General features: G+C 41.0%; 1 protein-coding gene across 1 annotated transcript; it reads left to right on the forward strand.

The window, feature by feature from the left end:
- The first annotated feature begins 1,187 nt into the window (after nucleotides 1-1,187).
- On the forward strand, nucleotides 1,188-4,154 carry LOC137613400 (E3 ubiquitin-protein ligase rnf146-like). Its single transcript, XM_068342597.1, has 2 exons — nucleotides 1,188-1,410; nucleotides 2,023-4,154. The coding sequence occupies exon 2, from the start codon at nucleotides 2,024-2,026 to the stop codon at nucleotides 3,089-3,091; it is 1,068 nt and encodes a 355-aa protein (XP_068198698.1). The 5' UTR covers nucleotides 1,188-1,410; nucleotide 2,023; the 3' UTR covers nucleotides 3,092-4,154.
- Nucleotides 4,155-12,349: the final 8,195 nt, after the last annotated feature.

Genomic DNA, 12,349 nt, shown 5'->3' on the forward strand with positions numbered 1-12,349 from the left:
TCTATGTAATCAACAGAAATCAATAAAAGGGGTGACAGATAAGTTATTTCATGACATTCTTGCACATCTGTAGATTAAATCAACTTCTGTCCTTCTAGTCACCTGGACTTTGACTAAGTCAAATGTGTTTTAAAATGAATAATAGTCTTTCCCTTAATTAGTGCCACATGTGTATTTATTTATTTACAGGTTTTGTCTAACTTGACTGTGTTTTATTCAACTTTATAATAATACCTCCAGACTTTCTTCTGGCTTTGAAACCTCAGTGTGAAAATGGAACTAAAGGCACTGAAATGTGCAGCCAAAATTCATAACAGTCATGCACAAACTATAGGCAGCCTTTTGACATATCAGGCTCCAAAACACTTAAATAATAAATCAAATGTTGTCAAAATGTCTTATTGTTGCTTTTATCTCAGAGTCCTGGTGTCATGTAAAGTATGACAGAAACATTTGTTGTTCTTCACTAAAGATTCTCATCCTTGTGGACTGGCACATCTCCAAATGTCATCCTGTGGAATGTGGGCCTACAGTAGGAGCCTCTTGTAGTTGTTTTAAATCTAGAGGATTTCACAATGCGGCACAATCACTCATGTTTTGTTTTGTTTTTTGGGATGACTTGATTTAAGAAGTTAGTGATCGTTTGGGATTAGTTTAATCAAGAAATTGTGTCCTTTTCTCCAAAAATGTGTGTGTTCAGACAGAAGACTACATACAAGTTTATCCAGTCAAACCTCTGTGTTGAGAGTCATCACAAAACCTGACAGACAGGTAGACATACGATCAATTTTTTTAACAGTAGTTTTTCAACAGTGTATTGACAAACAGCTCATCAGACTTATCTTAAATACATTGCTCTTTAGTTTGGGAATATCTAATCTTGACACGACATAGACGATAAACTGATGCAAATTACAATCTCTGTTCATGATACATTTATTTAAAAACACACATCCTTTACGAAAAGGGAATGATTTGAAACAGAAAGCCTGTCTTTGTGTGGCCGTACCAACTGGCCGTGCGATAAACGGGGTGAAGGAATGCCCCGCCCCACTCTGCCTCTGATTGGTTTGAACTTGTTGCCTTGGTTGGTCGGATTGGATAGATTTGACCGAGTGGATGCTGATTGGTTGTTGATAGACCGAGGCTACCATATTCATGCTGTATTTATGAAACCCATAAAACAGTGTTAGTGACAGCGTCAGGTCGGTGTTGTGACAGTTTAAACTATTCATTCTAGATTAGCAGCTCGTCCCGGAAGACTGGTCTTACCTGGAAGCTCTGAAGCCGTTCGGGCTCGGTCCGTGACGCAGTCATTAATGTCGTGTACATAACTACACGAATACTAATGCAGTTTTAAAACCTTCCAGTCTACGCTGAGGACGCTTCTACAGGTATCCGAACGCACAGGTGAGTTTACTAATGTCAGATACAACAGTGCGCAGCTAGCAAGCTTTCTGACAGCTAACGTGATAACAACATATGCTACAGCAGCTGTCAACTTAATGTTGGCCTGACTATTGTTAACGCTAGGTGACGGTAGCTTATTAGTCCGTGGTAATAACATATTTATGGCACATTAACAACCGAACCGCTTTTTATATGTTTTTTTATTTGAAGCCACTCATAAATTAGCGAGTTAGCTTAGGTTAGCTTACGTTAGCATACCAATGCTCCTGATGAGTGAGTTAGATTAGCTCTGTTTAACAGTAAGGAAGAGGCCTTAAAGTTGTGGTTTGAGGTCAATCTAAATTTAGTGACGACAAACATCTTTTATTTGACACAGGTGGACATCAAGACTAACGTTTGTGAGCGTGTTGTCAGTGAAATATAAATGTATAAATGTGACTGAACTAGAAGTAAACGCTAAACAAATGAGGGCGTTCCCCACGTCAATAAACAGAGTAGCGCGTGCAGGGTGGGGACAACCCGCGCGGCACCTCAGTTTAAACCGGAAGCTGATGTAGATCCTGTATCAGCTTTACCTCAGCTGTGCTGTGACAGTGTTGTTTCTCTCTGTAGGATGGCAGGCTGTGGCAAAGTGGACAGTTCAGTGAATGTTTCCGCTTTCTCCAAGCTGACAGAAGAGGTGTCGGACACTTGTTCCACAGACCCCTCCAGCTCCACCAGCCCCCCACCAGAGTGTGCCATCTGCCTCCAGACCTGCATCCACCCCGTTCGCCTCCCATGCTGCCATGTCTTCTGTTTCCTGTGTGTGAAAGGTGCCTCCTGGCTTAGCAAGCGTTGTGCCCTGTGTCGACATGAAATTCCAGAAGACTTCCTGGAACGGCCGGTTCTCATCTCACCTGATGAGCTGAAAGCAGCTGCTACTGGGATGAGCCGAAGTGTAGAGACAGGGCATGGCTCTTGTGTAGACTTTGCGTGGTACTATGAGGGGCGCAATGGGTGGTGGCAATATGATGAGAGGACCAGCCATGAGCTGGAGGAGGCCTTCTCTAAGGGCAGGAAGAGCACAGAGATGCTGATTGCAGGGTTTGTCTATGTGGCTGACCTGGAGACTATGGTGCAATATCGCCGGAATGAGCATGGCCGCAGACGCAAGATAAAGAGGGATGCTGTAGATATCCCCAAGAAGGGAGTTGCAGGACTGAGGTTGGATCCAGAACCTACCCCTACACCTATTCCTGCTTTACCAGTTATTACTCCAACTACAATAGAACGTATCAGCTCTGCTGATGGATCTGACACTGCAAGCCAATCACAGTCGTTTTCATTTGGGATTATGACGTCTCTTCCCCCAAATAGACCTTCCATACTCATGGGGCGCCATCTTACTAGTTCCATCTCTTCCTCACCATCCACTCTAGAAGAGTCTTTCTCCCAGCTCCTTCTCAGCCAGCCGGTGGGTGAAAGCATGGAAGGAGAGGAAGAGTATGCATCCAACAGCAGTGAGAGTGAGGAGCAGAGAGACTGCACCACAGCAAGATCAAACTCGATGCCACATAGAAGTCAAAGACCACTAAGAGAGAGTCAGCCTGCTGGAGTGCCTCCAAGGGGTGGACCATCCAGCTCTGCACTCAGTGTCTGCTCACGCAGTCCTGATGGACAGTGCACTGTGACAGAAGTGTGATCATGAAAATTCAGCGGTATCTGTTCCACCTATAAAAGTTCTTGAACATCTTCAGTTTGGCAAAAAAATGCAAAAATCAGTATGCATCTTTCCCATTAAGTAAAAAATACTTTTATTTCACTGGTACTTGTGTTATGAGGTGTATTTCACCCTCAACCAATCCTGTGCCTAAGATTATTTTGCAATGCTTCTGCTCAGCTTATCCGTCTGGATTTATTCAAAGATCTCCATTCAGTCAAATATCTTGGTTTTGTAGGGATTCCAGTCACTCATTTTTGCTGACATCCTGTCTGAAAAATTGATTGGCAATGGCACCATTGCCAATCAATTCAGTTGTCTTTAACACTTGAATCCAAAGATTATGCTGCAGAAACCATCATTTTAGTTAGCAATATACTTTATATGATGTGTTTTTTTCTTCTCTCTCAGCTACAGGTAATGTGATGAAGTAGAAGAACTGGAAACTTCTTGGTTTCAGTGTTTTCCTATAACTTCTATCTGTTTGAACGTTGTTGTTTATGCTGATTATTTGAGCTCATGACTCATTAGTAATATTTTACTCTTCTGGAGCAATGATGAAAGAATCGAGGCTCAATGTAGCAACTAATGGTTCTAAAGGAACTAAAGTTCCTGAGGCCTAAAACTACTTATTTTTCTTTTCTTTTTTTCATGCTTTGATGATAAGGTGAAGTTAAGAATTTGAAGTGTGTGTTTGCATGTAATGTTTTCAACATTTGAGAAGGAGACACTTTTTTTTTGTTCTTTGCGATGTTGGATGCCAAGAAAGTTCTGGCAGAAATATTGGAAAAAAATTGGGCTACATTTGAAGAGACATATTTGTATTTCTACTTCTCGTCTTAGTACTCTCACCAGGGCTACTCTCAAACCACTGCCACTGACATGCAGTTTAACATCTTACGCTGTCTTCACGTGTTATTTTTCCATCCTTTTGCTCCATGTTTTACTTACTCTGAGTCTCATAAAACAAGCTTATGTCCGTGCAGATGTGGCCCATGTGGTGTTTTGTGAAGTTATTAAATTATTAAATGTACTTTGAAATCTTGTGACGACTGATCTTCAATACAGGAGTACACAGAAGACAATTACAGGAGGACTTGGAAATTTTTTTTACCCAGCTGTAATCTTCTTAAAAGTCCACGAGGGGGAGCTACTGCACCAATTAACATTTACACTTCATAACATCTTTGGTCAGAAGAAACTTAATCTGTCAGCTGTATTTAAAGCTAAGTTATAAGTTTCATATGAATTTAAAAGATTATTTTGACATTTTTAAAAATACACCTATTGCATTTTTCTTAATGTTTGATGCAGAGGTAGAAATCAGAAAGGAAATCATGTTTTTTTTCCCCGCATTTTTTAATGATGACCTGTTGTGTTTTTTACCTCTAACTTGCATTTTTATATGACTTGACAGTCATTAAAAAAAAAGCAAAAATCTACAATCTTAGCTTTACTTTGTATTTTACGTTTCACAGTAGCTTCCTACTAAGTCGGACCCTGTATGAGGCAGCCATCATTTTCAGCACTAAGACTGTGACCGCTGCAGCTGAGCTCAAGAGACCGACAGACTGTGTTCACTTAGAGTGTGACTTGAATTATAAACGTGTACTCGATGAACCAGGCTTTGCCCTGTGTCCTTTCAGATCATTATACAGCTGTGTGCTCAATAACGTATAGTGATAAGGGTGGTGAAATACTGATTCTTTGATGGTAAATATCTGTACATTAAAATGTACCTACCTCTCTATTAACATCACAAATATGATTCCTCCATCCAAAGAAACCTCTTGACAGACCTTTTTTTCATCACAGCTATGGTGACAGTATCAATTTGATTCAAACTTGGGATGCTTTTCTCCTAAAGTCATTTTATTTTTCATTTGCTAAAATGATGTAGGATTGCCAGCCACCAAAATGATATTAGCTCATTAATTCATATTTATAACTTATATTTAGTTCAGTTTTCTCCTTGTCAGAAAAACCTTTGAAGACAAGGAAAGAGTAGCATTTCATACTGGCACCAGGATTTTGATGAGCAATAGATCAACGGTATTATTCATATTGAAAATATGAAAACTATCCTCTGATGATAATTCAAACCTAACCACACTAACCTTTGGCAACCCAAGTGTATCCTGAGTGTCAATAAGTCTGCTGAGGGAACATCTGTTACTTGTAGTCACCTATAGCTCAGTCCACTAAGTCTTGGGCTGGGGACCGGAGGGTGGCCTGTTATAGAGTCATGTGGGGCAAAATTTTTTAGTGTTAACTGGCAGGGGAGAGGTGCCAGTTCACCTCCTGAGCTCTGCCGAGGTGCCCTTGAGCAAGGCACTGCCCCCTTTATAAAGTGCTCATCAGGGCGCCCCACGAGGGAGCTGCCCATCGCTCTACCTCTCACTATATATTGCATGACTACAGGCTCCTTGTGTGTGTGTGCACGCAGTTTGGCTTGTACCATAAATATATATATATATGTGTGAAGTGATTACTAACAAGAGTGGAAAACATCCCTGGGGACTAACAAAGGAATCTTAATCTATAGCCCTGTGACCCCAACATGAACCTACATCACACACTAGTTCACATTATTTTATTGGATACACTTATTTGTGTCTGTAGATTATCAGAGCAATGCTCTGAGCTAAACTCAAACATTTCATGCTTGCATGTTGATGTTATACAGATTTGATGTTTGTGCTTTTGACCATATTTAGTTTGGAATTTGCAAATTAGCACAAAATATAAACAGCAGCTGAGGCTGATGTTAATATAATCAGCTGAATGAAGTTCTGACAGCTGAAAGGAAAAGAGAATAAAATGACTGTCAAAAATTATTATTGTCACGGTGACTGAAAGGCTACACATTCATTTCAGAACAAAAATGAACCATAACACACACACACACACACACACGCACGCACGCACGCACGCACGCACACACACACTCACACACACACACAGATACACGTTTATCAAAGACACATCATTTTAAGCAGATCAGATGCAGATGAAGAAAGTCAAGAGTTCAATAGATACAAGAGTTGGTGGGTTTCCATCACTACAGCGGAGCAGAGAACAACAATCCCAGATGTTACATGACTGTTTTCACTCAGCAGAAACATCTGAGGAATCTAGACTGACACTTGGATTCAGACCAGACGGAGAAGTTGGAACACCTATTTAAAAGTCATGAAACCGCCTCTCTTCTACACTCATTCACCTGATTTGTCAACCCATAGCGCTGCAGATGAGGCATCTCTGAATCTCGGGGATCATGACAGCCTGAAAGGAAAATATTTGTAATCCATTCAATATCTGATGAGGTAGTAAAGATTTAGAAATAAATTAAAATAAACTCTCAATCAACTTTCCTGTCTCCCTCTATTTCAACATGGAGCACGTGTGATCTTTTTCCAATGTAGAGGTCGGCAACAGGTCACGCATGTTGTACTGTGTAAAAATACATTAAAATATATCATATGGGACATTAATATGCAATGAGACACTGACAGTCGGATTTATATGTCATATGGAAACAGGCTTTATTTAGATTGAACATGTAGAGCAGCGTCTGATGGGACACACAGGTTAGGGATGTGGCACATGTGGCGTCTCTGTGGAGACAAAGCAGAAGGATCAGTTTCACTGAATATCAGTTAAAGAAGAACAACACTGTCTGATGAGAAGCTCGTGACACACATTCTATATAAATGGTAGGGCCAGACAAACACAAGACAACACTTCTGTGTTTTAAGACACATACCTACCCACACCCTCTGTGTTGTGATGTGTTCAAATGCCTTTCTGTCCTGTCTACAGAAAATACATGTGCTGTATCCAATCCCTCCACAAATAGTCTTGCAGGCCCACAGCTTTCAGCACCCCGAGGCCCACGGTAGAGCATTGTTGTGGGGATTATTTATGACTTTGTTTTTTGTTTTGTTTTTTTAAGGAAGGTCAACCAAGCATGTCCATCAAACATATGCAGTCTATACCTATATTACAGTCAGTATTTTAATCATAAAGCTTAAATTCATAGACGGGGTAGGTCACTCCTGCAGGAGGCAGGAATGACCTCACTCCCAACATCGTTGACCCAACACCATGAGAGCCTATCAAGTGGCAAGTCTTCCTAAACCCAGAGCTACTGACACATATATAACAATATAATTGTAGGTTTGCATGCAGTCATTTTTGCTATGTAAAGAATGATATGGCAGGTGACATTAACATGGAAAAGAAAGCACACTTTCCATTACATGGCGTGAGGGAAGCTACATCTTCAACGTGTTCTTTCACTCATGGACAGAAATATTCCGTAGGAAACAAAAGATGGCTTCTGCATGTTTTAGGTATCCTCTTGCAGATATGATAGTCAGTTGATGCAAAGAATCAGTTAGAGCTATTTATTCAAGATTAAAATACAGTATATGTGAGGACATTTTGAATGTGAAATATGGGCCTGTACCGTGGTGCGTCTCCCTTTGTGTGTGTGTGTGTGTGTGTGTGTGTGTGTGTGTGTGTGTGTGTGTGTGTGTGTGTGTGTGTGCCTGCACGTGAGAGACTAACCATAACTGTCACTCATCGTCAGCAGAAAAAGAAAATCACTAATGAATTAAATAAATGATAAAAGCATGAATTGCTTGGATTTTTTTTGCTGTGGCAGCACTTTACTTATGATTGTATTTTTGTCGTCTAAGGGTAAGAAAGAAAATACAGGGAGTGTTTGAAGAGTTTTCCCATTTATTTGTAAAATTTGGAAACTCCTTAATATTTCCCATCAATGCTGACAAAATATTTTTGTTAGCTTGGTCAATGTAAGAAAAGTCACATGAATTCAGACCTGATTATGTGATATCTGCTGCTGTTAGAGTCCTGAATGATGATGATGTAAGCAAATATATCGCATGTTGGTCAGTTTGGCCTACAGTGTGAAAATTATGTGTTTTTGTCTAATGACAAAAACGGTTTAGATAGATAGATAGATAGATAGATACTTTATTAATCCCTGAGGAAATTGCATATATCCACTGCTCAGGCATTACATAACAAATAATACTGGATTAAATAGAGCTACACTGGTTTAAATAGAATAGAATGGTTTAAATGGTTTAAATGGTTTAAATTAAATAGAGCTACACTGATTTAAATAGAATAGAGCTACACTGGTTTAAATAGAATATACAAAAAAATATATTTCAAAAATAAATAATCCACTAACTTTCACGTTGTATCACCAGAAACAACAAAGCTCTTTGTCATACACCACAATTTCTTTCACTCACTTTTTACCCGCTCCATGACCGCTACTGGTGTTTCCGTGCCTCTTTTGTGACTGGTTCTTGTCCAGCCAGTGAAAGCATGAGACCGATGTTTTATCCACCTTCATATCAGTTCAATATTACAATTTATCTTTAATTGTGGGTCTGAGCAACCAGCTTCAACCTAAATACCTAACCGTCAGTAACACTTTGTTGTCGTTCGTAATTAGAAAATGTCTGAAAGATATCAGCCTAAATTGGGATGTGACTGAACTTTTTACTGAATTTTAACATCGCCTTATATTATCATCTTGATATTAACATTCAACTAACAATCGTAAAGCCTCAATGGGTTGTAAACAGTGGACTCTTAGTCTTGCAGTTCAATGAACTTAAGTCATCTTTGCTAACTGTATGTTTGTGTGCACACTGTGTGTGTGAGGCGAGTGTGTGTGTGTGTGTGGGCCACAGTCCAGACACCGGTTGTGACTCCAAGCTGAAACCAAATTAACACTGGTAATTCGTCACACGATAAATAGACCACTATAGTCACCTCTGCCGGGCAACACCAGCTAATCCCACGAAAGCACCCCGTTCTTGTTTTGAAAGGTGAGCTTCATGGGTTGTCTTTCAATGTGCAGATATTTGGGCCCCATTCTATTTTAATGGGGAGGTCTGAGATTCTCAAGAACCTTTTCTGGTCCTCCCGGCTGTCCTTTGCTGTCTCACCTCTCTTACTGCAACACTCATCAGCTGGCATTTGAGATGAGCATTTAAACGGACGGATGCAGACACACTGACAGTTCAGACACATGGGCGAAGACAGAGCGAGGACGATACGACACTTGCTGCAGTCTAACAGACAGGACGTTTTGTACTTTGTAGATAAAGTGGGTGAAAATGGAAGTGTGGAGTGGTAGGATTTAAAATGATGCCTCTGTTCAAACAGAGTCATTCCCTAAATTCATAATTTAAACTGTCAGCGCTCCAAGCAGATGAACAGCAGTTTATAAATCCACGTTGAGTGTGTTATCAATACAGGTTTTCAAGAGGCCTGGAAGCTACGGTAGCCATGTAACGGTGACAGAATGACACGATGACTGTGTAGGTTCTCATTCATTCCAGATCATGTTTATCCAGAGTTGTTTAAATCTGGACTTTAAAAAAATTCCTTGAAGACATTTCACCTCTCATTAAAAAGGCTTCTTCAATTTGGAAGAAGCAGAATGGCACATTTCTGAGCTCTGCATGAAGGTTTTATCTTCCGAAAAAACATTCAGTACCGCAAGGCTGCAGAACAGGTGTCTCGATTAACATCCTGTTTATAAAACTGCAGGTGGATGCTAGCAAAGTGAGCGCAGGACAGGAATGCAAACACTGTAGAACTTGAGGGTACACTAAAACGCATGTTGTTTGAGACACACACATTTCTATGGACTGTTAAGTTATAATGACAGAAAATGTTGTACATAACGCAAAGAGGTGCCCTGATGAACCCTGTAAAACAGCTCGGTTTCGGTCGACCGGTCCCCTTGATGTTTAACCTCTGGAACAGGGTGGTCCTGTCACTCATCTTTTCACATTTTTGTGACTCACACTCATACGAGTGGCAGTTAACCATCTATTTTCAGTCCATCACAGCAGCAACTGACGCATGCTGAGGATTTCAACGTAGACCTTCAAGCGCTCCTCCAATGAATGAGAGACTTGTCAGGACAGAGATGCAGCACAGGGGTCAGAGGGCACAGGACAGGCAACAGGTGGATGTGGGTCAGAGGAGGCAGGAAAGAACGTGAGATTCACGCGTGCCTCAGACGAGTCAAAAGACATTATGTCAGCCAGCAGTGGCTTATTATTGGGACAGATGTTACACTCTTAATTAGGACTGTATAGGAGGTATCAAGAGGCTTTTTAAGTCTGCCTAGCAACTAGTGTAGACAGCCTGACTCTGTCTGTGAACTTGTGAACATGAAAATATGTGAACTCAGTGAACAGAAGTAGATAAACACAGGTATAGTTGATGTGTTTCACATCTAATACTGGGCAGGATAATTGAAGATAATTTTGTGATGTTGTGTAAAGTAAGCTCATTATTGTTTCTTTGTGTTACAGTTTTGAAATATCAACAAAGACATCTCAATCAAAGGCAAGAGCGGCTGTGGTTACAACACTTTTATGTCACCTAATGTCACCTTGACATCACCTAAATGAGAACTACTCATTTATACTCGCTAATATTGTGAAATAGTGGGTGAGAATTTCAATTTTCTGTTCCAGCAAAGAAACCACAGGTACACTGTGTGAGCCATTCCACGTGTTCATTACCTACACCCAAGTATTATTTTATCCATAGTGTTTTCTGTGACTTTATCCAGCTAATCTCAGTAACAAAACAAATCTGCATTATAATTTGGCCTCTGTGAAACAAAGATGAGCTATGATTATTCTAATAGGGGGTCATGTTGAGACTGTTGGAGCCTATCTGAGCAGACGTGGGTGAGACGTGTTGGTAAACCCCGGACACGCTGCCTGTTCATTACAGGGCAAACACAGAGGAACGAACAACTGTTCTCACACACATTCACACCCAAGGGCCTTCAGAAGCATCTGTTATCTCTACCTTTTGGTTTTGAACCGTAATAAGAGGCAGGAGAACCTGGTGGGAACCCACACAGACACATTTTCAAATCCACATGTCTGTATTCAAACAAAAAACTTTGCTTTGAGGTGACAATACGATATTATCATGAATGAAATAGTTCTAAAATAGATGAAGGCATTTTTGCATGGACAGGATGTCGGATTCAGATGTTGAGCCACTGGGTCATGTCTTTGGTGACATTAGGAGACACAAAAACAAGTCAGGTCAGATCATCACCTATCATGAGTCATTAGGTCAAGGTGATGTATCTATGTGCATCAGGAGGAACACACTCAAAGGCATATTCTTGAAGTTTTACAACACAACTCCTGGAAGTCTGTGCAGTGAAGTAAACCTCTGTTTTAATGGTATTACCGCCACTCTAGGGGTCAGATGGGGGGTGGTAAGTTTGTCTGATGATGTCAGAGGTGGCATGGTGTCAATCCAGCTGCCTGCCCTGCTGGTTCCCTTCTTTGTCCCTCGCACCTGTCTGAGCTCTACCATGCCGTGTCCACCATTAGGGAGGGAAGGGAAGTAACCTGCAAAGAGTTATCAGTGGGACTGATGAGGACAGAAGAGTGATGGCCAACAGGATGCCTTGTTAAAATACCCACATGCAGTCAAAGAAGGTGTCAACCTGTAACATAGGCTCTCATTTACACAAATATGATCTGACAGTGGAGACGAGGAGTGATAAGAGGAGAGGGAAGAAGACATTGATTAAAAAATGTAACCTGCATCTTTCAAGGCCCAAACTACTGTGCCAATGTGTAGTCATATGCTGATTATTAAAGACTTGATGTTGGATTAGGGGGCAAGAACAGGCATGGGTGAGATGAAAGAGAGCTAGGAAGGCAGAGAGAGTAACCAACGCCCCCTTCCTCTCTTTATTTATACCTCTAAGGACAGCAGGCTAAGATTTCTGGCACCAAAACACACGTCACGCTTGCTATTTCTGTCTGAGGTGCCACATAGCAGCAAGAGGTTGGGTGACAAGGCTGGGGCACCATGGGGCCAAATGACTTCCGTACACCCACCCAGCCTTTACATGACATTTTCACACTTGGTGTACCTCTGACGGAACATGTGTGGAGGAGCGTGTATCTGTATGTAGGAGACATCAACCTCCTGAGAAAACCATGAGGTGTGTGTGTGCTTCTACTATAAAAAATGTGCTCTTCTTGTTTGTGAGGGTGAAATTCAGAGCTTCCTCCCACAGAGCAGGAGGTGTCAAGGAAACCAGAAGTTGGTTGATGTAGTCTGAGGAGGTGAGAAACACACAGCATGATAAGTGATATCTAAGACTATGCCGCACCGTAGATATACAGATGACTC

This window comes from Antennarius striatus, chromosome 19 (assembly GCF_040054535.1).
Source record: "Antennarius striatus isolate MH-2024 chromosome 19, ASM4005453v1, whole genome shotgun sequence".
Taxonomy (NCBI): Eukaryota; Metazoa; Chordata; class Actinopteri; order Lophiiformes; family Antennariidae; genus Antennarius; species Antennarius striatus.